This window comes from Takifugu rubripes, chromosome 20 (genome assembly GCF_901000725.2).
Source record: "Takifugu rubripes chromosome 20, fTakRub1.2, whole genome shotgun sequence".
In the NCBI taxonomy this organism is placed as follows: domain Eukaryota; kingdom Metazoa; phylum Chordata; class Actinopteri; order Tetraodontiformes; family Tetraodontidae; genus Takifugu; species Takifugu rubripes.
Window position 1 is genome coordinate 3,879,644 of NC_042304.1, and position 27,375 is coordinate 3,907,018.

The following is a 27,375-nucleotide window of genomic DNA, read 5'->3' on the forward strand; positions in this document are numbered from 1 at the left end:
TCCTCTTCCTCGCACTGAACATTTTATGGCGTTTTTAGGATGAGGAGACGACTCCAGTGGGAAAGTGTGGGTGGAAGAGCAATTACAGTAATGTCAGAAAAGCACAGGCAAACTCTTCTTGCATGAACAGCACAAACGATTTCAAATCAAATCCAGTAATTATGAAAGAAATTTGTCATTCATTCGAAGCCATCGACCTCAACAAGTTTTCCATCTTGTCTAACTTGTCTTGAGGATAATAATATTAGGCAATAAAATGACTCCATCTGCTAAAGTCTTCCTCTGTGACTTGTGACTTTGACTTGTTGGTGCTAAGTAAATACTGGCATTCCCTCCTATGACAGTGCTGATGCCAGTTGATCTGGAGCAGTGACATCAGGAAGTGGAGCATCCTGATTAAATCATGATTAAAGTCCAGCTGCCAGTCATAACGCTTCACTCTGTTGAACAGCTAGTTAATATTAAATGAAAAATGTGGGGGGTAAATCAGATTTTTACTGAGATATAAACTACCTGGGACTGTGGTTAGACTCCAGGTCTCATGAGGTCCGTTCACACATGTTTATGACTCATATCACCCGTTTAAATGTGATAACTGCATGAAGATAAATGTATAATAGAAACATTGCTTCAATTCAATTCAAAATACACATTTTAATTAAAAAAAAAAGCCGAACTCAAAATGGGCCAAATGAAAAGATTTGAACCTTTATTGTTGGCAACAGTTTCTGAAAGTTGCTCGCTATTGTCAGACTGTACAATAAATACGAGTCAGTTTCTGATAGTTCCGTCCATCCCAGAGGAGGACTTTTACATGGTTCTACATTCTATTTGTTAAATATGCTTAATGCAACTAATTTCACAGTGTATATATCAAATTATTTGTACAGCGGATAATATAAAATCTATAATCAGTCTGTTATTTGACTGATGGGGAGGTTATTTTGGTCATGCATTGCTTGGATCTTTATGTGGGATTATTCCTCCAAGTATGACAGAATACCACATTGATGCATCAGGTCTTAAATATGGGCAGCTGATAATTCTGAAATCCCTTTCGCTGGGTACTGTGGCTCCTTTTCATATAAGCTTGGGAGACTGTGGGAGAAGAAAATGAGTCCAAAAGTCGATCAACATCTTTAAAAGCTAATCTGTGTGATGGGTGTTTTACTGGAGAGGCCACAGATGGAATCACCGACGCCAGTTAGACCTGTTGAAGCAGTAGCACCATGGACGGACGGCGATCCGTTAAACCTTCAGAGCCGAGGTTCTGTTCAAAGAACCTGCTGAAAGTGTAGCTGCAGTGCCTCATATAGTGCCTGTAATTAAAGACCAGCCACACAACTCTCTCTCTCTCTCTTTTTCAAACACACACACACACACACACACGCACGCACGCACACACAGTCTCTGCGGCTCTGTGAGGCAATCATGCATCACATGTTCCATCCCAGCCCGACTTGGGTGGCCAGCAGGTAGCACATGCCGATCATGCACGTCATTATCATCATGGGGAAGCCTAACCTGCAAGACAATACGAGAGGCAACGGTCATGATATGACAGGCTAAAGAAGGGCTTTGATGGCTTATTATGAATCAAAATAAGCATGTAAAGGTTGAATATCCTGCATCTGAGTTGGGAATCGCAGTAAAATTGTCATTAATCCATCTGCACTGTCCAGTCACCCTCAATCTCTCAACACAAGTCATAATAAATAATGATAACAAGGCCACAAAATCATCCAGCCAACACGCAAACTGAGTAAATTCAGAGTTTTTCATTAAATTTGCAGCAAAGCCTCAGATGACTCCAGAACCGTTGTGTTGATTGGACGTCTACCATGTCCTATATGGACATATGGCTGCTCTGAGGGTAAACAGGCCGTTTGTTCCCCAGTCTGTGACACAGGCGGCCACCAAATCCAAAAGAGGGCATCGTTTCAGTTTCCCCAAAGCAGAAAACAAATTATTTACAAGACAGCAGAAAGCCGATCATTAAAATATCGTTTAGAGCAAATGTTGCTGCGACTCTGGTAATGGAGAAGTATGAGTAGAAGAAGAAGAAGAAGAACAGCAAGAAGAAGAAGAAGTGTGTGGATATTTGTTATGATGATGAATTAGGAGAGCGGTCAGGAAACGGGCTGATTGTTTGCTTATTTATCAGCATTAAATCAAAGTTTCATATTCAGTTTGGTACAAATGTGTTTCCAGACGCAGATGAGACTTTTATTTTTCACTGTGACGGATTAAACTGATGATGTGTCTGTGAAAACTCCCGCTGAATAAACATCATCCATCACAACCCGTCTAGACACATGGAAGGAACTCCCGTCATCCCTAAAACGTCTTGGATTTAATTCCAAGTTCTGGGATGTAGTCTGGTTCCCACTGTCCGCTTCACATCCAAGGTCGAGATTCTGAAATGCTCATCAAAATCAGAGTTTTGTGACATTTATCTCTGCGTGATGAAGGGGGGCGGAGAGGGGAAGACCCTCTCAAGTCTAATTATAATTGACCGTCTGAGGTCACCTCTGCTGTCCAGTCTTATCCTGCTGAGGACACTTCACCTCTCACACACAGCACGGCTGGACGGCAGAAAACGCAGCTAGAACACAGAAGACAGGAACAAGGTTGACCTTGAGGAGGACTTCCTGTCCGACTTTATGATCTTTACAGAGCAGCGTAATTGAACATGATGGGGGCTCTTTGAGTGGCTCGATTAAACCACAGAAACTTACTATATTTAAGTGAGCTGTGTGTCCCTCTGACAATGCTTGACCCGTGCTGTTCGGTTAAAAACAGGACGTAGAGACAATCTGTCAATTTCCTTTTTTTTCTCAAGAGCCTTTCAGTTATTTCCCCTGCAGTTATTGTCTGCTTCCGATTCTTGTAAAAGGAAATAGCACATCCATGAGACCGCGGTACCCAGAGCCGAAATAACTCCCAATTGGTCTATTTGAAAATGAAACATTTTATGTGTTTTTTCTTGTGCGGTTTGGGGGAATTAGCTTAAAAACATGTTGTTGCTGTACTTTTACATTGCATGTATGACTCTAGAGTCTATTTAAGTAACCAAGCGGCAGGTGGAAAGTGTGTGTTTGTGCTCAGTGTACTTTAATACTGCATCAGCAGATGATGTTCAGGGTCACCCCATGCTGCTAAAATACGATAAAATGAAGCCCTAATGCATCAAGATGTTCTCATCCCTATTTTTAACCACGAGCTCACTGTTACTCAAGGTCCATTAGCATGAGATGCTAAACATTGAATTCAAATTTCTCCATGGTGGAGGGACCGAGTGATTGATAAGGTGAAAGGACATCATGGCGTTTGAATGGTTTTCCTGCTCCGATTTGTGAGTTTGGGTGTGTTGCAGCAGGGACTATGGGGTGGGGTTGTTGTTGGACTCGACCCATTAGTTCCAGTGAGAGGAACTCTTGATGCTTCAGCATTCTGAGGCATTTTGGACAGTGTCCAGGCAACCTAGGGGGCAGTTTGGGGATGAACCCCTCCTTCCAACATGACTGATTAACTAATCAAGGACCATAAAAACACAGATGAGGGAAGAACGTGACTGGCCAGCACAGAGACACAATCTCAACCTGTAGAACCGCTTTGGGATGAATTAGAGGAGAAATTAGACCTCACAAATGTGCTTCTAGAAGAATTAGCAAAGATTTGCACTCTGAAACCTTGTGAACAGAAGAGCTGAAGCTGTTATAGCTGCAAAGGTCGAGCCCGCACCATGTTAAACCCTACGGATCAAGACTGGGCTGTCGCTCAAGTTCATACATGTGTGAAGGTGGAAGAGGCCATTTGGTGTTTGTCAATGTAACAAATGAGGTTTTTACCATTTAGAAGCCTTAAAACATTAAAAGGCTTTTAACCATTACATTAACTGCTGCCAGACAGACACGATGTCTCAGATTTAAATTCACTAACATCCCAGATAGAGCAATTTTTTTCAGTTTTTATTGTCTTGTCTATCATTTTTATCCCACACACTAATGTCTCCAAGTTTCGAATCATTAACCAAATTAACCTATAAATTGTTCAGTGGACTAATTTTCTCTGTGCTAAAATCATTGTTGTTGCTCATAATTTAAACAGCTCGATTAAAGCTGTACTAAATTTAGGATTCCTGACGTCATTATGAGGGTATATAATAACAGGGTAAATACAATAAAGTATACTTGAAAAGCATTTCATTGTTTTCAGCTTGGTTTATCAAAAGTTCAATACTGTTTCGGGAAAAGGGGGGGAACCAAAACAGCAAAGCTTCATTTATTCTGGTGCTGGGGCAGTTAATAATTTAGTAGGATTGATCATTCTCATTTCCAGGTCATCAAATAACCAGCAACTGGAACAAATATTCTCCATTTATTGATTCAGTGATGAGACTCAGAAATTGCTACATTTGGTTTCCGCACCAATCGTGTCAACGCTGCGCCTGCTCCCTCTCAGCTCTGATGTCGGCCGTGACGCTTCCCATGATAGAGACGATGCTGACTGAAGTGGAACCCTAAAGCTAACCCTTTGTCAAGGTTTATGAAAAAGGCACCTGTCTTCTCGAGGACTCCTTTGAACCTTGAATGTAAGCAAGCCAATGAAGCCCAGGTCGGTCTCAGCTGTCTGGAGCCACAGACGCGCGTCTCTCCTGCTCACCTGTCGCTCACGCCAGCTGTGACTCTCGCCACTGACAGCCAATTCCAGGCAGCGTCTCAGCCGAGAGCAGCGCCGCCGTCTGCTAACTAGAACCAGCTCAGCTGACAGACGGCTGCTGTTATTGTCCCCGTCAGTCCAGCCGAGCTGATCGATACATTTAGCCCCTTTGCATCCGTCACCAGACCACAGCGACCCGAAACAGAGCTCAGGCTCTATAAATCAACATTGATGATGCCGACATCCACTTTTTTTTTTTTAATTAATAGGAATAGGTACAAATCTTTTGAACGTGCGCTTAACAACGCGCACGTTATAAGCATTTATGCATTAGGCTTGATTGAGTCATTATGGGTCTAAAGTCTTGTACTCATCCAACAAGAGAAGTAGTTTGAGCTCTAATGGCTCTGCAATTTAAATGATTAGTAATCAGGCAGCCTTTCCATCCCTGGTTATAGTTGTTTATTGAGCCACCAGTGTGTTCAAATTGAGCTCTCCACACAAAGGTCAGTAATAGTGCCGCCCATCGCACATGCAGCATGCAGCATTTACTCCAATCTCCTTTTTTTTTTTCAGTTTCTCCATCTAAGGGGTAAAAACAATAACACCAATCCCGGGGGTGGGGGGTGGGGGGTTATTAATTGTTATTTTGAGCTTACCTGAAGAACTCCATGAAGGAAAATCCATAGCCGTGCTGCTCAGCGATGCCTGCACACACAACATTGGCTGAGGCGCCTATTAATGTGCCATTTCCTGAAGGGACAGGAGGACATACGCATTAGCTGCAGGTCTCTTATCACATGAGAGCCAAACCAAAGGACCCATCGGTATTTACGGCGACCGAGACACGTTTTGTTTTTTTGACTGCAATGATAACATGACAATACGAAGACTCTTTGATTCTTCTGAATCTGAGATAGTTGTTTTTAGCGTTTTCTTAGAGCAGCCATCATAAACACATTATTGGGAAGCTGTCAGGCAGAATTTTGACACCATCTATCTGGACGTTCGATACTGCCCACTTTATAAAAGATGTCAGTGTGGGGGGAGGCCTGTGTGGCCGCGACATCATCCCTCCGATCGATGTGGATCCGTCACATTGCAGTTGATTAAAGTGAGACATTCTGACAGCTTTCTAACTCTCTCTGTCTCTCTGTGTGTGTCCTGCCTACTCAGACGGAGCCGAGGCACTGCCGAGGGGCCGAGCACTTACTGCTTTTTTCAGTCTGGACAAGGACGGCCTTGCCTGCACAAAAAGCACAGCCTGAGCTCCCCCGGGAGCTGCACCACAATGCATCGTCATCTCAAGCGTGTGATGGCTCCTTCAGGCCGAGGCCATCAATAAAGAGCCGCACTTTTCCATCTCAGATCAGCTACGAGTCCCCGGTGACCCAGCGCATGTTTCTAACACAAAACAGTTTGGCTTTTTAGATGGAGGCAAAACGCTGCTACCAACACACACCTCCGAGACAGGCCCCCATGGCCAAGGCAAAGATAAGAGGTTTCACTGGCAGGTTCACGTCTGCGTCCTGACTCAGGTTGATGAGAACTGGAATCTGAGAGAGAGAACAATGAAAGTGATGGAGGAATGCAGTACTACTAGTAGTACTACTACTACTAGTACATGCTAATGAAGACAGGTGCAGACAGAGAAGCTCCAAACACTGCGACAGCAAGAAAGTGCTTGAAAATTGGTCTAAGTTTTGAAGGACTCTGATATGCTGGTATGACACTTTTCTAAAAGGAACTGAAGCATTCAATCATTCCTTTGCAACCTGGAGGAGAAGGTCACATTTCTGAGGTCGGGTCTGTAGATCTCGTTCCAAAGCAGCTGGGCAGATTGCAATGTTGAGGGCTGAGAGCCCAAAATGTCTTCCAATGGGGAGACGAGCATTTTGTAACTGGAAGCAAACCCACATTTGCTTCAAATGTGTTGTTAACTTGGCCTTCCTCTGGTTTCTAATGCCTGACGTGCACGTCAGCCCCGCTTCAGCTTTACTGACATGTTTGGACATGGAGCTCTTTGAGCTCTTCCCCTCTTATATCCTGTAGATTAAATCCTTCCTGCCAAATGTGACACGTGTCTGTGTGCGTTTGTGTCGAGCAGAACTTTACAGAAACGCTTTTTTACACTGGCTTATCAGCAGAAGTCTAAAAATAAGGAAAGTAACAAGATGGAAGGACAGACTCAAAGCTCGAGGATTCACTATGCAAAACAAACATGTGACACTTTAATTGGGCAGAGTAACATGGTGCTCCCCCGTTCCTCACTGTCATTTTAATTGAGCGTGCTGGTGTCTCCGCTGAATGATCTATTAATTTTCCATAAAACAAAACTAAAAAGGCAAACAGCCGAAACCTCCTGCAATCATTCATGAGTCCATGACTGACAACCAGAGGTAGAGCCTAAAATGAGGGGAGCCTAATATAAAAAGTGTATAGAACATAGAATTGTACAAAATCTTAATTTATTCTGGCATTTGAAAGATGAACTGAGATGAAAAGACGGAAAACAAGAAGGATTCCTGTTGCAGAGGACATTCTGTTGGTAGGAAACAGCAAATAGAACACAGGCAGATGATTGTTTTTTAAGATTAATAATGTTTTTGGTCTGGTGAATGTGATCTGTGTTTCATGGCTGTAATCACCCGTGATGCCTCTTACCATGGTGGCGGTGAAGGGGATGTTGTCGATGAGAGAGGAGGCCAGAGCCGAAATCCACATCACTAAGATGATGGCTATAGCCAAGCGCTGGTCTTCCGGAACGGACTGAGAGGGAGGAGAAGGAGAGGAACAGGTAACTGCCACCTTTATTACCACTCAGATGCAACTGGCCAACCTCCTGCACCGCCGGCCACGGATTTAAACCAAACGTGCCAATTTTCTTCATGGATTGCACTCTTGGTGTGATCACGGGCTGTTTGCCCCCTCCTGAAGGGCTCCTTTTAATTGCCTTCTACCTTCTAGAAACGCCTTCTCGGGCCTGAGCGTTGTCCATTGTTTGGTGAGCATGAGCAAGTCAGAAACCAAGACTAACACGCCACCTGTCATGTGTGATTATCAGGCCCATAAAGGTTCACAGTTGAAACTCGGGCTGACACATCTATTACTGTAGTGGGCCTGCACGAAAGACACAGGCGGAAAACCATCTGAGAAAGCTGAGTGGAGTCAGATGCAAGGACGGCCGCTGAAATCAGAGTCTGCAGAACAAATGGATGAGGGCCGAGACGTAATACGGTCTCACCTGAGTCTGATTGTAAATGGTGAAAAGCCGTAAAAGATAATGAGGGAGCAGAGAAGGAGAGGGGAAGCTCACTTTTATAAGCAGTGCCGTCTGTTCTCCGATGTAGTCGATAAGCTGCAGCTGGGCGAGAGCCTGAAAATGGAGAAGGAAGATGATATGAGGATGTGACATCAGAACAGATGTTAGCAGCATCACGCTAACCCCACATTTTCATTTCACCCTTTCCTAGAGAGTCTTCTGGCTAAAGACGTAGATAATTATGCTTCAAACTCTGAGGTGATTGACTTTCGGTCTCTGTCCAGTGTGGGATCAATGGAGCTCAGCGCTGATCCGGGTTTTCTCAAGCATTTATTGAGATATTTGTCAAAGGAGAGATTTGCTGAAACCCATGTTATAATTAGCAACTTAGCAGACAACCGATTCCGCCTGTAAAACCTTTACGCACCTCCATCAAAACAAAAAGTGCTGCAAAGAAGAGTAAGGTGGCCCACTCCACCCGGTGCAGGATGATCTCAAAGTCTTGCAGGTCAGCCAGAACCAAAAGCCACAGAGCGCCCAGGATGGCGATCCAACCTGAGAGAACAGAAGATATCACCTGAGTTTCCCTAAAACACCCTGATGGGCAGAGACAAGCCACTGGCATGTCATACAGGATATAATGGCAATTCTGGAGAGGATTTCAATGAATTCCGTTAGAACCAATGTCTTAACTTGTGTTCTAGCCCTTAAGTGTTTCTCGAGGAAACTAATAAAATAAAATAAATCAATCAATAAAAGTCTGATTTTTGCTGTTCAGCAGTAAGAACCATTTTGATCACTTATTTGTATCTAAGGATTAGATTTACCACTCAGGCCCAATATAACGTCTATTGAACTGCTACTTCATTGACACTAGCTTATAGTCTCAAAGGGCACAATGTTCTTATCCACCTGGGCTAGCAAGTAAAGGAAAGAGGACTGAAGAGAATCAAAAGTGGCTTTCGTCTGAAAAGGAGTCTCACAGGCTTCACCGGGATGTTGTTTACATGTGGGACCTGCTGCAGCAGCACTATCTGAAGGGTTAGTTCTGCTGTTTGGACTCAAATCTGGATTATCACGCAGAAGAGTCACTGTGAATTCTCTTTAAGCACCATCCCGAGGCTTACCACTAAAATGTGACACCCGATTTCCACACACACACACACACACACACACACACACACACACACACACACACACACACAGATTGGCCGCGGGAGGAAGCAGGCAAGGAACCCAAAGAGGTCTCCAATTAAAAAGAGCTTTTAGGCAAGTCTGAGTGGTTTACAAGAGACTCATCTATCACGGGTGAGACAACAGTGTCTGAGACGGAATGGGGGGGGGGGGGGGGGCACGGTGAGAAATGGCTCGCTGCACTTTTCCCGAAGGCAGACTGAACACTGTAAACGAACACAAGGCCAAAAGCCAAAAGATATAATGGCTCGGGCTTTGTTTGTATGCTGCTAGAGGACACAGTTTCAGGTATTATTCTGAGAATACAACCATTCCAAAAGTAGAACAGCTCTTTCTAGTTCACCTGTGTTGGTCCATCAGTTTTCTGACTTCCATGAACAAGACTTAGACGGATCAAATGGCCCCGCAATAAAGAGAGAGTTAACGTAAAAATAATACGATTTTTTTTTTTTTAAGATTTCTGTGGTGGTAAACACAGGATGTGACATGCAAGCATTAATGAGAGTCCGGACAGGCTTCTGTCCCTCCGCAGGGACGTGGAACACACTGCTGTAGGGTCATTCCCATTTAATAAATGTCACACGGAGGTAACTTGGTGCGCTGCCTGTAATTAACTGCGCATGTTTGGCAACTTGGTGGCCTTAGCAGCAAAGGGCCTGATGACAGGGCGTGTGTGACGCCTGTCTCCATTCAGAGACGGCGCGGGCATTAATGAGACGCTGTTAAGGTCATCACATGAGAGGCTTCGCGGGCGGACGTGCCAGAGACACGAACCACGAAACTAGAAATCCACAGTCACCCACTAAAGTTTGAGTGGAGAGGGGCGATAGTTTGGATAGTTTAGAACTATTAATTGACCTTAAAATGAAGTCCATTAAGCTTCTTTCTATTTAATGACGCATACCGCTGCAGCGGGCCGCCGTGCAGAGGGAGTTTAACCTGAACGCAACCTCATTGCACCTCAATAAGGATGGAAATTCCAGCAATGGCCCTGCTTTAAAAAGCAAAAAAACTAGCTGCTGCAAAAGAAGAGCTAGAAAAGAGGCCCATATTCAGGTGCCGAACATGTGATCTCATGTGCATGTGTGTCCTCGACAGCTGCGCAAGCAGCTGCAATTTATTGCGGCTGCTTATTAGTCGCTCTGTTATTAGGACTCGTTTCAAATGCAGGAAGCTGTGCTGTGTGAGTACACAACACAGAGCAAAACGGGGTGGTTATTTGTACGGAGCCGCGCTCACCGAGATCCAGATGAATGCTGGGAACAAAGGAGTTGACAAAGAACATGAAGATCACCACACCAAGGACGGACACACACTTCACCAGGAGAGCCTTGTCACTTATTCGGTGCTGTCGAGGGGAAAGCAGAAAAAAAATAAGCGGCGATGTTGCTCGTTGTCGCGTAGCTTGTGAGGGACTGGAGTTAAGGCTGACCTTCTTCTGCAGTTCTTGAATGTTCTGCTCCCAGTTTTTATCCTCCTGAGAAATTTGTCTGTCAGAAAACCATAAAAATAAAATGAACTAACGGTTTGAATCGTTTTTTACTCCGTAGAAATCGAGAAGGGCATCGAATCGTTTGAAGCAGGAACGCGCGGCGAGTTTGTGTTTTTGCTTTTTAACCTTTGGAAGGTTTTCATCATCTTGCGCAGCAGATTTTCCAGGTTGAGGACCTTCTGCATCAGGAGGCATTTCACCGCGGTCTCCTCTCGGCTGGCGGGGTTAATGCGCTGAGCTGTCTGCCTCCACACCAGGATCTCATGCTTGAGTTCTGGAAGAGCGGGGGCAAAAACGTTGCTGTTTAATGCATCTTAACCACGCAAATACCCCAGCGAAGCGGACATTATAGGATGGGCACGGTGGGACTTTGAGCTGAGGCTGACAGAGAACATAAAGACGCTGTGATCTCCCATAATTGGACTAATGTGACATAAAGGGAGAGGACATATTGACCAGCACTGGAACAGAAGTGCAGATACAATCAGAGCCTGCTGGACGCCTGTGCAGATATAGGGGCCGTGCTTTTTCTGGCAAAGGTTGCTAGGTGATCTGTCTGGCTGTAATCGAATCTTTGGAGTTCCCATTTGTGGCGGGAGGCTGCTGGTACAGCGGCCGGCTGTCACAGAGAGGGCGGGTTGGTGGGATTTACAGACGGGTCCCCGCAGAGGTTGAGTTTAATCTCCCAGAGAAGGCGCCGTCAAACTTCCCCGTCCTTTATTCAAACATGGTGGGTTGGTTTTAATGAGGCTTCTGTGGTGGAAGTTGTGCAGAAATTAGCCCCGTGTTATCATTTGACCCAGGATCTACATCCCCTGGGTCCTTTTAACCAAAGATACAGCTGATGGGTTCGAGGATGGGGGGCATCCTCTGTCCAAAGTGGAGACGCCCTTCGTTTATCTCACCCTACTATAGCACAATGTCCATTTTAATCTTGAAGAACAACCAGATATCATCCCCCCTTATTGGGATCTGTATTTAAGAGGAATGATCTGTATCAGAGGGGCTGAATAGTTTAAACAATAGCACATTTGGGGGGAGATAAGGTGACCTCCCCTGCCCCCTGCACGAGGAAGCTGCTGTAGTCCAACATCAGGACCGATGCTGAACAGCAGAACAGACACAGTCAGACTGCTGAGAGGAAAAACTGAAGAAAACCATTTATTACGTGGCCTCCCCCTGCAGTCAGCAGACTTTAGGTTTGATAACTAGAGCAGCATGAACACACTTTTGGTTGCTTTGGCTAATTTCTAAAGTTATTTTTAGTGAAAGTTCTTTTTAATATTAACTGCATGCTAATATAAGGGATTTTCTGCCAATGGCATAATGATTTTCACAGAACATGCAGATGAGCTCACCAACTATTTCGATGGACTCCTTGTTGTAGAGCTTCTTGTTCCAGTAGAGCATCCGCAGAAATGGGAAGGAGGTGAAGAGGACGAGGCAAATTCCGAGGAACATGTAGCCAGTGAAACTAGCGAAATCAATCCCCTGTGAGGCAGAAACACAGAGAGAAACATGGTTGTGATGATGATCTGAACGCCACGAACCAAAATTGAGACATTATTCATCACTGGAGAGAAACTTTTAGCCCCTCACGCGTGTTCAAGCAGTGATTCTTACTGTTTCCCTGATAAATAATCCAGCAGCAGAACAAGCAAAGCAGGTTTAGATTTGAGAGGAGCCTGCAGCCATGACATGAACATCAAGTAATAAATCGATTGGCTTATGAAAGGAGCAGTGAAAATTGGAACCTGGAGGGATTTTTTGTTGGGTTTTTTTTGCTTCTTCTCATCCCGTACTGCAGGTGGGAGAAGAGAACATTTTACTTCCTGCGTGAGAAACAAGTCTGCCTGAGGTCGAGCATCAACGCTGAGGAGATATCACTGGAAAAATACATTCTGGGTTATGTTTTTCTATCACAACAAATCCTCTTCGCACTGCTTAAAGTGTGTAATTTGGGCAGTAAGTAATTGATATGGTCTTCATCCCTCATACTGGGACGATGGCAATACGTCATAAAAGTGGTTAATAGCGACCGCTACAGGATTTACTGTTTAACATTGTTAAAATACCTGAAGACCAAAGATAAGAGATGATGTACTGTGACACTCCGGGATAACAAGATCACCCATCAGTCAAATTTCAACATATATATGAAGTGTTTAACCTCACATCCCTGCACAATAGATCAGTTCTCCTCCTGTCCTAGAATCTAATTTCATCGCTGTATCACCGTCCCTCAGCGTCCTGCACTGTTTCTTATTAATGTCTCCAAAAAGACCTGCTCTGGCGTGACCCTCGGAGGCCGGGGGAAGCAGCTCACACCAGCGCGTGACAGAAACCAGAGATTGAGCCCTCCTCTGTTGCCTTTTGCAAAGGAGTCAAAGGTCAACTCCATATTCAAGACATTTCCCACTCATTTAAAGGGGACGTAAGCGCGAGCTCCTCCTGTGGGACACCAAGTTGTTGGCATTGTCACCTCAGGTAGGAAGTCACGTCGGGTCACCTTCCAACTGGGAATCATGGCGAGGGAACGGTGCAGACTTGGCAAAAAATAATAAAAGAGAAATATGTACAGGCTGGAAAGCAGCAGGTGTCACGGTCGCCCCAGATGGAAGAGATCAGACGCCACATGTGATTTCACCAACCTCAGCAAAATCACTCAGGTATATTGTTTCCGTTTCATCAACTAAAAGGCGTGATGATGTTTTTCCTCCTTTACTAAACTATAAACAACTCTGTTTCAACTTCAGTCTCAATGATTCTCGAGATTTGGTCTTCTTTATATCAAATAAACTGCAAGGACACTCTGACCAAGGCCAGAATCACCAAACACACACTTCACAGCTGTGCTGCTTGTTCTGTCCCTGGATTCCTCCCAACCCCACCCTCCTCCTCCCCCCACTCCCCCCACAAACAAGCAGGCATGCAAACAAACCGGCAGGCAGACAAACCGTGCGTGCACACACAAGCTGTGCTTATCAGGGGCCAGACATGACTGAAAGTGTCCCTGCAGTTCTGTCACCAGGGAAACCCGGCCAAGACAAACCGGACGGCAAGTCGCGCTGCGGAGGGGGCCCCCGTAAGCCCGAGCCGACCACATACTGCTCAATCTGCAAAGGTTAAAATGTCGCAGCTACTCACCAGATGCCACATGCAGCAGCTAGCAGGAAGAGAGCTTTATGTTTGTGCCCCCCGCCCTACGAGGAGGTTAGAGACAGATCCAGTGCTGCCATTTTCAGACGACTAAAGGCTGCTGGCCGACTCCAGAAAATGGATTTAAAAATGGATTTATTATCTGTTACCAAACTGTCATCTGAAAAAGATGAAATTTCCAAACCAATCTTTGCTTCAAGGCTTTAATTTCTAAGACATAATTGTGGATTTTTGAAATATTATGCACAATATTGCGTCCCCAAACACAGAAGCGCTGACAGACGCTTTTTGAATCTTTTAATGGACACCAGCGAACGATGAAACGGATGAGTGGACCCAAAGACCACCTCTGAAAGAGGACCCACAAAGTCTCCTGTCTCTGTCCTGTCAGGGTTCAAATACATTCTGAAATCAAACACCGTCAGATCTCTTTTACCCTGGGGCACAGCGGCAACCTTCAAACCTTCAAAACGGGGACTGAGTGTAATCAGGGAGCTGGACACTTTCACAGTTTTACACCTGAATCTGCGAGCGCTCCCAGATTGTGGGGAGGGGCTGTTTTTGACTGTAATCCCACAGCGAGTCTGAACATACAGAAACCGGTTATTCCCAAAGAACAAAATGCGCTGCTTACAAATGAGTTCCTTGCATCGGTTTCAGTAGATGTGTAGGAATTATTCTCTTCTGTGCTGCATTTGGGTTTGTAAGGACAATTCGTCACCATGCAACAAAAGCTGGTCAGGTTATGTTATATAGTCTGCTCAGTTTGTATAGCTGCACTTCATTTATGAATTCAACATTGTGGAACGGTACTACTAAAGAAGTAGGCCTCCATCCGTCAGCAAGATCACTAATTTACCATCTGCAGAGTGAACAAGTTAAAGAGAACAGTGTCGGCTTCAGTGTCTGGCTCTTGCGTCAGCTCACCGAGGTGTTGCTCGTTGTTGTAGTTTAGGATTAACAGAAAGACCCAAATAAAAATGCCTACTTCTCTGCGCAGGTTCTGATTGGACACTATAATCACATTGGGCGGATCTCCGACAGCTGTGGCGGCCCCTCCGATATTGGTGAAGATTACTTCTGCAATCAGGACATGTCTGGGGTCCAGATTAAGCACCTCGCACAACCTGCAAATCAGACAGAGACAAAAAAAACCTTTAGCCTCGATTAAATTGTGACAGGTGGACGGAATATAAAAAAAAGACATTGGGGTATGAAAGAAGACCGGAGCTGTTGAGCGGAGATCTGCCCTTTTGACGGGTGAGAGTGAGACAAACTACACTGTAGGATCAGAAATGACCCTGAGGGAGACAAAAGATCTGGCTTTACAAAATGTAAGAGTTTATTGTTGAAAAGGAAAAGGAACCTTTGCTGCCGGCTGGTGACATTTTCCTTCCATGGTTAGAATTTATGATATAAGATGAAAAGTCGCAGCAAATACAGGAGAATGAAGACAAATCATTTGAGTACCTGATACCGCTGGAGGATTATGATACAATAACAGCTCCTACCTCATATCCTATGTAAAATATGATGTCATGCATGTCCTTATGCTTCAAAAGATGTGTAAAAGATCTGAAATGATCTTGTAGCCTCCAAGAGGAAGTTGTAGTACTCAAAATCATACAAAAAAAATGGGAAAAATCTGTTTTGCTTTTACATTAGTAGTTCAGGCAGGGAAATGTTCCTGCATGCTGAGAAAGTATATCTAAAAATAAAAAATACCAAGTCCCAAAACACGCCGACTGTGTGAAATCCACCTGACACTAGATTAATTCTTAATTCATTCTGTCCTAAATGACCTGAATACATCCCAGAGACTTGTTAGGAAACTGGAACGTGGTGTAACGGCGAAGTCACACCTACGCTGTGAGAAGCAGAGCCTGCACTCACAGCTCTGAGCCACTTTATCCCTTTCAGGGTCATGCAGAGGGGGCTGGATCCTCTCCCAGCTGCATACGGGTGAAGGCAGGATGCACTTGAATGAGATGGCAGCTCATCCAAGGCCCGAAGTGAGCATTTGGGGGTTCGGGATCTTGCCTAATGGTACCATGGAGGTGCTCTTAAGGCGTCCTGTCACCTCCCCCTGCTACCAGAACACCTCCCAAATGTTGTCCGCACCGGGACTTGAACCAGGAACCCTCCACTTCTCAGCCCAGCCCCCAGAGACCAGCTGCTGTTGGAGGTGCTACTGTACCTGATTGTGACGGGCGTGAACAGCATCATAGTGGTCACGTTGTCCAGAAACGCAGAGAGGATGGAAGCGATGAGACACAGGATGATGATCATGGGCCACACTCTCCCCCTGGACAGCTGATAAGCCTGCGTTGGAAACATCAGCACGAGAACGGGATTATTTCAGCGTGTGAGCACGGGGCCGGCAACCGTGACGCGGTGTTGCCAAGGGCCACATCTGGCATGTCTGGGATGTGTTCCTGGCGTATCAATAAACAGGGTGTCGGAGGTGACGGGGCGGCGCCGACGACACGTCACAACATCACAGATGAAAGCACAAAACACGCCACATTGTGAGGTGGAGCCGTGCACGGCGCCCTAAAAGTCCCAGTGTATTATTGTATTATACAGATGTTAATGGTATCACCAAAAGCCAAAGTCCACGTGTGTCACAGCCTCCATTAATGTGAAGTGTCTGAATGATGAAGATTTGGAATTAAAGCTGAGCCTCCCGTAGCCCCTCTATGATGGGACGGATCCTTGACTTTGTGGTGAGGGAACGAAGGTCTCCGGCAACACAGTGTATTAAGTGTTATTTTCCCTTCAATAAAATACTCAAAAAGCAACTTTAGGACAAAATGAACAGTTTATGGCTCTATTAAAATGCTGCTGAAGAAACGTGGATTAAGTTTGGAGATCGATATCCAATTTTTATGCGTTTCTCCCATCTGACACGTCCCGCTAACCCACAATTTTATGCTTTTGGCTGTAATTTCAACACCTATTAGCTGCCAAAACCGCCCACAATCTGCTAAATATTCACTGTGTGCTGCTTTTAAAATGCAATTTTTAATGTAAAACACAGCCATGTTTAAACTCAGGTTACTTTACATGAATATTTCATGTAAAGTGTACATGTACATGTACATGTAGTGTAGTTATATCACATCAAATCACAGATTTGACTCCTATTGTCAGCCAAGGAACAGCAGCAAAAAGTGTTTGGACCAATAATTCTCTAGATCTCTTTATCAATTCAGACATCTGACAAACCCCAAGTCTCCTTTTCAGTCCTGAACTGCACTCTGTAAGTCTGGAACACCTGTATTGATTTTTGCTTTTGTGCACCAGCATTGTTAATATATCATTTACCTTCACAGCGCAGTAATCAAAGAAGCCCGTCTCGGAAAAAATGGCCACCAGTACCATCTGGAAGAAAAACAGGACCCATTTGAAATCATTTTTCATTAGATAACGAGATTATCTGTCACCCTGATAGCGCTGCTCCACTTTCAGGACTGAGAAATCTCACTCTTTATGCACAATAAAGTATGAGAGGATTATTTTTAACTGCCAGCTGTTATATTCCCTACTGCTCTTCCCTCTGCACAAATGGAGACTAATCTAGAGTCACTACGCAACAGGAAGGATTCCATCATTTACGCATGTGTTGATTTCACAGATTTTGTGACAGATCCTTGAGGAATTGGGAATAATTTTCTAGATCAGGTCTAACCATGCCAAAGAGAAGAGCCAGAGTCTCATAGTCGATCCATTCCACCACTGTAACCAGACTGGGCCTCTGAGGAAGAGAGGGGGAGAACTGTTTAAGGTTGCAGTTTTTAGACTGTAAAACTGCTCGTGCATTGATTTTCTTTTCTTTTTTTTTTCAAAAGAAATATGTGACTTACATCACCAATGATGGCCAGGGCAGATAAAGCCGCCAACGATCCCAGCATGGCAGCCAGAGTGCGATGAACTATCTGAAAATATGAGGTTTAACACTTAAACCACCACTAATGGAGCTAAACATGCATTTCTGGCTGAAATTGCACTAATATGAATTCAGGTTTAAGTGTGATGGGTGTATGTCATCATTATTTTTCTGCTTCTTAAGCATTTGACTGATGCAGGATATTTGATTCCCAGTAAGAGCATAAAATTGTGTTGCGTCTCATCCCCGTTTTTCCCCTAAATAACATGAAGGAATGCATAATCAGATCTCCCTGTGATCTGGAGAGCCACCCCCTCGCTCTCCATCCCCTCTGTTACATCCCATTATTAAAGCCTTATGAGGAGCCAGGTTATCAGGCTCCACCATCACCTGTGTTGGAAATTCAGTCAGTCCGTATTCGCCACACTTGTCCACCACGTCTCTTCACTTGCACCCCCACCCCCACTCCACCCCCACATCCATCACTTTCGATGAAGATGTTTCTCGTGCACGTTCAGCACATTTCTGACCACGTCAAATCCAGGTCAGCTGACGTTTTTGTCACTATGAGGAGATTTTCCCGCCATGAAGGCTAATTTTGGGGCGGTGGCAGCTCAGTCTGTAGGGGGCTGGAGGGCCCCTGGTTCAAGCCCCAATGGGGACAAAACATGTAAGGTGTTCTGGTGCCAGGACACCTTCAGAGCATTGCCGAGGTACCCTTGAGCAAGGTACCAACCCCAAAAATGCTCCCATTTTTGGATAGGCTGAGATATATTTGCTCCGCATGAAAAGGGATAAAGCAGTCAAAAAAGACGTGAAGGCAATTCTCCCCTCCAGTGCCGACGTCACTGCCCCCCACGGAACCGTCGTTATTCCTGACAGTTCCCCGAGGTGTCCAGCCTAAACGAAGCGCTGCACTGTTACATCTCACAATGCTGCAGACGTTTGGTGACGGGGGAGCGGCAGCAGTCCGTTGGTCGGAGGATTATCAGTATCGTGGCTGCACATTTCTGACATGATTCAGACGTGAAGGACAGGTCGTAGGTCGCGGGTCTGGATCTATATTACTGCTCCCTGGAGGAAGCTTCGTGCTGGAATATGGGTTTTTCTGATGAAGAATCCTGTTGTCGTCTGTTTTCAGTCAGCGATTGCACTCAATTTATAATAATTTTGATCACTATACTCAGCACTGAATTAGATCCTGTCAGTCAGGATAAACAGAGACTCAGACGGCCTGCAGATGAGAAACTCAGTACGTCTGCTCCAATAAAGGATAAAGGAAGTGAGAAAGGAACATAAACACCCCTTTCTTCTTCCTCAGTGTCAGAGCGCAGGATGTGTTCTGACTTCTCCGAGCCCAAATGTTGTTAATTGATCTGAGCGAAAGTGTGTGTGATGCTGATTAAACAGAAGTTTAATGGAGAAGAACAAATCCCTGAAAACCAGCGGAGATATTTGCAAATGGAGGCCTGACAGAGCTGAGATAGGTGGCATTTAGCAGATGTCTCAGTAACCACACGGTTGCTCTCCTACTATCTGTTTAGGAGTCACTTTCAATTACGGCCCGAGGAAGCAGGCGCTGGAGGCCATAGTGCGCCCCCTGCTGCACAAGATAAATATGACGGCATCTAAGCACGTTAAGATTAATGAGAATATTTCGTAATAAAATGACATTAAAGTCATTTAATTGCATATTAACAAAAATAAATCACAAATAGTGTTGACTGCTGGATAAGTAATGACTTTGATTACAGGCAAATGCTTGACTCATGGCAGAATAGCATATTGCACAGCATATTATTATTATTAATTACTACTATAATAATAACTAAAAAAATTCTATTTAAGGGTCTTGAACATAGATTCATTGAGACATGACTATTTCATATTCAAACAATTCTCATATCTCTAATTTAAAGACTAAACTGCAAGTACATTTAAATGGTGATAGATTTACTATTGTTATTTCATTTTTATAAAACATTTTAATGCATTTTTTGCAGCATGACTTCATAATATATTTTTTAGATACATGTTTTATATGTTTATATATGCAAAAAAAGACCACACAAATTGTCTGTTTTAACAACTCCAGATGAGCCAAACCTCCCGAAGCTGCATTTGGTCGTCCACTGCCCCGTAAAAACAAAATATTCATCACCGCGCTCGCTCCCAGCTCCCATCACTGAGAAATGTGCACAGTGACAATGGTGTGTAAAATTCCTATTCTGCTTCCCGCTTAAATTTTTGGATGTAGGAAGAGGATAACATGACTTGATCTTCAGCTGCTTTGAGGGTAGAGTACAGTAGTAACTACGGTATTATTATACTCAGCTCAGCGCCACGGTGACGCCTTCTCTCGCAGCTGTGGACGTTTATCCAGCTGTCAGCACCCTCAGCGTGCTTCACTTAATCACCAGAGGTGCAGAAATACAAGAGCTCCCTTATCAACAGTTATTTACTAGGAGGCAGCAGAGAGGGAACAGGAAGCGTCCTCAACAGCAGAACGGCGATGCAATTTACCTCAAAGATGATGAGAACATAAACGCCAGCCAGAATGACTCCTGCGATGGCCACCTGTGTCTCCACGTTGACATAGAGGGACTGGTGGGTCATGGAGAGCGGCACCACCTCATTATCCTGAAGGAAAGTCTGAACTGTGATGGTGATGGGGTCACTGGGAGCAAAAACACACAGATTATTTATTATTATTAATAATGATGCCAATACTTCTAAAAGATACAGTCAGAGATACATAAACTAAAGTGTTTACAGGGGTTTAAAGGAACCTGCTAATATTCTATGTCTTTAGATTTTAAAGGAATCGTCTAAACAAGCTCAGTCTCCACCTTTTTTGGTGCTAAAATTGGTCAGAAATGTCAGACAGAACTCAAATATTCATTCCTTTAGAGCTGGAATCACCTCAAGGTTTAGTCCATTGTCTGTATTTAACTTCATATTTTGATATATAAATCAAAAAATGATGATATAAACACGTTAAAATGGAGACAGTTCTGAGTACCTGCTGACCATCTCAAATGTTCTCGTCACAAGTATCTGCTCACTCCGTTGTGCATGCAGAGGAATGGTCCAGTTGTGGATCACCTGTTTAAGCCAGACGATCAGTGAGTTCACCTGTCACGTCTCTGTAACTCCCACTAAACGCAGCGGTTGATCCCCTCACCTGCTGAGCTCTCCTCCTCCGCTGGCCCGGAGGCTCCGTCTGTTCCACCTGGATCAGGATGTACTCCTGGGAGTTGATGTCAATCATGCCCCCAGCGAAAGGCCCGCCCACCTGCAGCTTCAGCAGAGCGTTGTCACCAAAGTCTGTCAGGTTCATCGCTGCGAAACGGTGGAGGGTCAAGAGAAAACCCGAGACCCTCGTTGGGTGGAAGTCATTGTGATGGAGGATAAAGGATACAGAAAGCGTCTGTGGAGGAGACAGCCAGCATCCTCCAGGGGTTGTCTCGGTCTGGATACATGCTGAAGAAGAGCTGAAACACAGTCCTGCTCATTGTTAACTCATTCTGTCTTTGTGTGTCTCCTTCATATTTGCTGCATATTACATTGCTACATAGTAGCAAAATGCTCATTCTACTAGCAAAGCCAGGAGCAAAATGTCATTTTAAAGGCCTGTTTGAGCGTTAAGACATGGTTTAAAGTTAGTTAGTTTGGGTGGTTAGGGTTGGGGAAGGGACCTGGCTAATGCTTCATGTGTATGGAGGTCTCCAAAAAGTAGAAACAGGAGGCTGTGTGAGGCGGAATTTGAGTGTGTGCGTGATTTATTTAGCTCCACACGTGAATATCAGTTCAAAACAAGTTTAGTTGGGATTACATATGAAGGACAGACTTTTAAAAAACACTTGTGCAAGTACGATGTGTGTTTAGATGTGTATTTTATGTGAGATCTTCACTGGACGAATAAAACCCAGGTGAAAAGGATGGAGAAGACATGACATCAGGGACTTTGAGTTTGCTGATAGTATCAGGTCTACTCACACTGCAGAGAACCACGATGGTGAACATCGTTGCGACTCTGGAAATCGTCATGCAGCATCTGGGAAGCAGGCGAAAAAAAATGTGATCAAATGCTTTCATCATATTTTGCAATGTAGTCGTATCAGTGATTTGTGTCCACTCGTTTGAATTGTAATGGACGACTAAACAGCCGAAACTGTCTGGGGGCTGGCTGAGGACTCTCACTTGATGTTACTGGTGAGTCTGAAGTTCTCCAGAGGATCGTTCTTATCTGAGGAGCTGCAGTGGGACAGGGACAAGCTGTTGACCTCGCTGCCCAGCCGAAACCTCCTCTCCTGGTCCAGGGAGCCGTTGCCCAAGTGCTCTTCCCCTCTGGCGAAGCTGCGCTCGTGTATGGTCATGTAGGTTAGGCTGGAGGAAGAAAAAGCAATAAACAAGAGTGAAGAATAATGGACCCAGGACATGACCTTGTGGGACACCCTTAACCATTGCAATAGTCTGAGGAAGAATCCAGTCCAGCTGTATTGAATTTCTTTGACGAATCAATAAAGAGGGACGGACAGAATTGCGTCAGTTCGACAGCTTTATTTGTATCATCTGTGGTTGTCATGGCAATAGTAGCATTAAAACCTGAATCTGAGACAGAAGTGGTGACACGGTAGATTGCACCGTTGCCAGAACAGCCTGTTTAGAGCTCTGTCAGTACTAGGTAACCTCCTTCTCTGAAGGGGTGGTAAGGGCAGAGTTTCAGCAGGAAGGGATTTCGTTACACGCTAAAGTATGTTTTAAAAATGTGACGCTTTCCTCCAGCCATCATCTCCGCTGCCGGCTTTTGGAAGAGACAAATTCTGTGAGGTTTTCTAAGACATAGTTGTGTTGGAGCCCTCATGAGCCTCGTTGTTCTAAAGTTAAAAGGATGGGCGCTACCAATTGTTCTTTCAGGAGTTAGCCATCATTTGTTAATATTTAAAGAATTTTTTTCCCGCAAAAAACTATGGAAATCGAATGATTATCAAAATAGCCTAGAATTTCTCCTCCGTCACTCAGAGATCATAGTATAAAAGCCATTTCATCAAATTGGTGCAGCAAATCAATTAGCAAAACTTGTTAGCAAATCCAAATGTTCCAGACTTTGGGATCTGAATGCAGTATCGTTGACAACAAATAGAAATATAAGAGCAAATGCGATAATAACTCACTGTCATTTCCCTCCTCTGCAACAGCAGGGACTAAATCACGCATCTGATGTGGCGAACACCTGGAGAGGGTTTGCTCACCTGTCGTCCTGAGAGAATCTCAGCAGAGGTGACCTCTCTGTGATGGAGGCTGAACTGTTTTTCCCCCGGAGAATATTCACCACGCTGAAACTGTGCCTGAGAGGAAGAGGAGAGCCAAAGAAGAGCATCAATCAGTGCTTTGAGAGAAGCTGAACCTTGACTTCATTAGAGCAGCTCTCAGCTGTCAGTCGGCTGCGGCCTACTGAAGACTAGAACCTGCGGGTGTGGGAAAGGTGGGCGAGCAGCTGGCGTCTTCTGCCCCAAGGAGATCATTAAATCATCTGCTTTCTCCCCGCCTGACGCTCCCGCAGGAAGCTGCCCCCAGAGTGTCACGTTTAAAATGCTCAACACAACACACACAAGCACGACTGCAGCGCTGTTCCTGTCCGGCATGCGTCTTCCTCTGGACGATGACGAATGATATGAAAGAAACAACAAGTCCAATCTACTGTTTCATCAAGCCTGCAGCCACGTGTGGCATCGCTCTGACAACAGCAGATGTCATCAGAGTTGTTATGTAAGGAAACACCCACTCGGGGTCACAAAACTGTTTCTGGGAAGAGCAGGCAAACTCAAATGGGATCTTCTGGCAATCGACATTTATCCGTGACGGCGCTGACAGAAAGTTTGCGTCAGCAGGCTGTTGAGTACAAACATGGCGTACGTTTGGCCGTGCCCGCCGAGCGCCAACACGCAGCTGTGGCCCGTGAATCAATGACTGTCAGAAGGGTGTTGGATAAAAGAGGAGATTACATTAAAAGAGTCTGGCACATTAATCCTCTTACTCACTCTTATACAACTATAAAGAGATTTACCACGTGTCTCCAAATGCTCCCCCCCCCCCCCCGTCGCTCTCATATGGTGACATTGAGTCTTCAACATTAAAAGATTCCCAACATGGCCAACAAATAAGAAATGATATTCTTTAATCCATGACAAAGACAGGTGTCATGAGATCTTGGTCAGATCCTGTTCTTAGGACCAACATACGGATCTTGCTCATACTTTATTGAGTTTGAATATTTCAGTTCAATCTCAATGATGTCAAAGCCACTGACCTGAGATCAGCTCCTCTCAATCGATGGGAGCCTGAATATGTTTTACTCAAAGTTTTAAGTCCTCCTGCATAGTTTGGTCCAACCTTGAAAGTGGTCGAGCCTCTTTTAAGCAAGTCTCAACATCCAGATGAGAGATAAGACAGGAACTACTTTGTCTCGGTCTACCTGCAAGTTTGAGCAAAGGTCACGTGTAGGATTCCTCAGGGGTCTATTCTCAGGCCTCTTTTATCATAAAATACCTATGTGCTGCCTCAGCTGATAGAATACCACAATGTCTCATCCCAAAGCTATGCAGACGACACACAACTATATATTTCAATGTCGTCACATGACTACAATCCTGTCAGACAACACTGCATCAATAATTCAGCATCAGAGAAGCACCTCCGTCCGTCCTCATTCCCTGATGATGATCTGCTACTGGGAATGAACAGCAGACCCCATCCGGGGACCGTAGAGACCGTGGAGTCGGAGCTCCCAGGAGGATGGTGAGAGGAGAGCAATCAAGAATGACCAGGCAAAAAAATGTCCAATGTTTTAAAGCGGAGAATTTCCAGACATTTATGGGGGATCAGTGCTCCAAACATGGATCTGAGTGTTTTCATCAGATCAGTGAGTGGAAGTTTTCTCCTGACAAGTCAGAAGTGATTGCATTTGGCCCCAAAAATGTAAGGTCAAAGGTCAGCGGTCACTTGGATTCAGTGTCAGTGAAAGTTACCAATCAAGGCAGGAAGATTACCTGAATTTCAACAACCACTTTAAAGCAGTTACAAAGTCGGCCTAGAATCAAAAGAAGACCCCGAAGAGCTCAGTCAGGCAGGGGCAGCTGGTCCAGAACGCTGGTCCAGACCTCGCTACCATCAGGGGCCTGGAGCCTGAGCCTCCCTCCCCTGGCCAGATCTCACTGCTGCTCTTTCAAGCACTTGGACCAAACTGAAGCTTTTGGGTTCGTTGCACCGCGTGATGCATCCAGACCCCCCAGGTCAAGTCCTCTCCTGTATCAGCCGTGATATTGTAGCACTTCCGTGCCTTTGTTAAACACTTTGAAGTGTGTTTCGTATGAATACTGCTATAAAAATAAACGTGGCCTTCTTTGCCTCGTCTTAACACCGCTGAAGATTTAATCACTAGAGCATAAATAATGGGATTCTGCATGTGGTCGACATTCTTTTTACTCTACAAATGCGAGTGAGAGGAGTGAATGAGCACTAATCTCTTTCTAAACCTGAACACACACACACACGTGCGCGCGCACACACACACACACCTCCCTGGATATGGATTTTCACTGTTAACTCAAAATAAACAAAGCTTCTATTTTACTCTCCCTGTAGCAGTTGTACACAAAGTTCGTCTTTAGCCTCGCGGCTACCATACAAGCCTTTGCGTCTCCTTAAGCGGCTCGTCTGTACTGCGTGAGAGCTGAAGCGTGCGTACCCGTCCTCCTGTCGAACGGGGACCAAGGCCTCGGCGTGGATGACGCACTGCCCTGCGGGAAGACCCGCGGACTGCTGGAGCTTCTGCGTGTCTCGGCTCTCCGAGATGTCCTGGAGGAGACGCAGTTCCCCGAAGTTCCCTGCGACGGCCTCCGGCGACCTCAGGCTGTTCCTGCCCTGGTGGCTTTGGGCCGATGTCTGAGACATCTCCATCTCCAGATTGCTTTTGTTCTCCAAGTACATGATGGGACAGCTGAGAGAGAGACGGGAGTGTAAGACACAGAATCCAGAAGCTCATCTTCAGCCCAGAAAGGCTGCATGTTGAGATTATTGCTCACATGGGGGCTACATCAACTCATGTGTAACAGTTCAGCTTTGAAGGATCACAGAAGGAATCCAGTCCTGTCAGGAGGCTGCACAGGCCTGGATAAGTGATCCTGGCACACTTGAACAGGATAAAAGTTCTACTCAGAGTGAAGAGTGAGGCGTTTATTATGAGTTTTTTATTATTATTATTTATTATTATTAGCACTTCACTAACTGACGCGTCCAAACGTCTATTTTTAACACGCTCAGACTAATGTTTAGACTGGCTTTTTAACGCATAACACCCTTGTCCAAATCCTCATTGCAGAGAAGAATGACGCCTTTCATCCAGTGTCCTGCGTGTGTGTGTGTGTGTGAGAGAGAGAGAGAGAGAGAGAGAGAGAGAGAGAGAGAGAGAGAGAGAGAGAGAGAGAGTGTGTTGGTGGGGCACAAACCACTTTCTCTATTTTTCTACAATTATTCACACCAATTTAAACAAGAACTAATCGTTTAGAAAAAAAAACAGCCCCACTGTAACCACAGTACAACAAAAGAGTTGTTTGTGTTTATGCTTTTGGGTTTGTTGTTCTTGATAATCCCTTTTTTTTGCTAGTTAGGTTCGACAGTACAAGGTGAAATTGTGCCTTATTTCGTTTTATAAATAGGTTTTGTTTTGTCCGTCTATAGGTGTGATTTTTTTTCAATCAAAAACTATTATATTAATTACATCATTAGAATTATTGGAATTTAATATAAAATTGTTACTATTCTTTATCAGTATTATCTGAATTCTATGTAGTTTTTTTTTATTTAAACCAGCAGCAAACTCACAGTGTAAGGAAAACTCTAGACGCAGGTGTGATCAGACTTACCTGTTCAAGTTCAGGTGACGACAAGAACCCCGAAACCACAACGATGACGACAAAGTTTGGGAAGTTGGCGATCCGAAAAAGCAAATAAAAAGCCAGCAGCCCGGTAGTGATCCGGAAGGAGCGAGGGAGAAGCTCTTCTTCTCTTCCCTGCACTCTCCAGCCGAGCAGGAAAGAAGGGAGAAGGTGAAGAGCAGCCAGCAGGAGCTGAGGAGGAGGAGGAGGAGGCGTCTACTGGGTCACACCACACCAACTGCGGACACAAGCTCCACGCCAGCGCCACTTCCAGCCTCTCCACCTGAACCCACCAGGGAATGCAGCACGGGCTCCAGGTACAATTCCTTTAAAGAAAATAAAATAAAACAGGAATACATTTGGAAATAATCAGAAGTGTGCGGAAATCTCTGATCTCTTTTTTCACATTTGAAAGCTCCTCTGATCCTGACGCGTTCCAACTGGGGGGGTCGGCTGCAGATTTTAGGCGGAGCCAGGTCATAAAGATCAGTGAGAAAAAAGTTTTAAAAAATAAAAAAAACAAGAAAGAAACTGGGTTTTTTTTCACTTTTTTGGAGGATTTTTGCATCGACTATCACCGAGTCAGAATCTTTTTCACTCGAGTACCTGATGTGTGGCCACTTAGGCCAGAAGCCTTAACGAAAGGGGTCAAAGGGTCAAACAGGGCACTTTAAATAAATTGTATGAAAATTTAAGACTAGGGAAAACAACAGCAACAACAAGGTCCTCTTTTAATAAACCGGATTATTATTATTGAGCGTGAATAACAGTGATTCTT

General features: G+C 44.8%; 1 protein-coding gene across 2 annotated transcripts; it reads right to left on the bottom strand.

Moving 5' to 3' along the window:
• Positions 1–684: 684 nt before the first annotated feature.
• Positions 685–26,909, bottom strand: oca2 (oculocutaneous albinism II). 2 transcript variants are annotated; one of them, XM_003973827.2, is made up of 24 exons: positions 26,586–26,909; positions 25,409–25,660; positions 22,914–23,009; positions 21,862–22,047; positions 21,658–21,715; positions 21,080–21,152; positions 20,843–21,000; positions 20,681–20,763; positions 20,182–20,335; positions 17,636–17,707; positions 17,461–17,526; positions 17,097–17,153; positions 15,967–16,091; positions 14,758–14,896; positions 11,969–12,101; positions 10,737–10,884; positions 10,551–10,608; positions 10,358–10,466; positions 8,352–8,479; positions 7,979–8,038; positions 7,327–7,431; positions 6,125–6,218; positions 5,322–5,415; positions 685–1,524 (listed from the first exon to the last, which is right to left on the bottom strand). In XM_003973827.2, the coding sequence occupies exons 2-24, from the start codon at positions 25,648–25,650 to the stop codon at positions 1,437–1,439; spliced, it is 2,526 nt and encodes an 841-aa protein (XP_003973876.1). In that variant the 5' UTR covers positions 25,651–25,660; positions 26,586–26,909; the 3' UTR covers positions 685–1,436. The 2 variants fall into 2 exon arrangements, with proteins under 2 accessions (XP_003973876.1, XP_029684663.1); XM_029828803.1 differs by lacking the exons at positions 25,409–25,660; positions 26,586–26,909 and adding an exon at positions 23,130–23,296.
• Between the last annotated feature and the right edge of the window lie 466 nt (positions 26,910–27,375).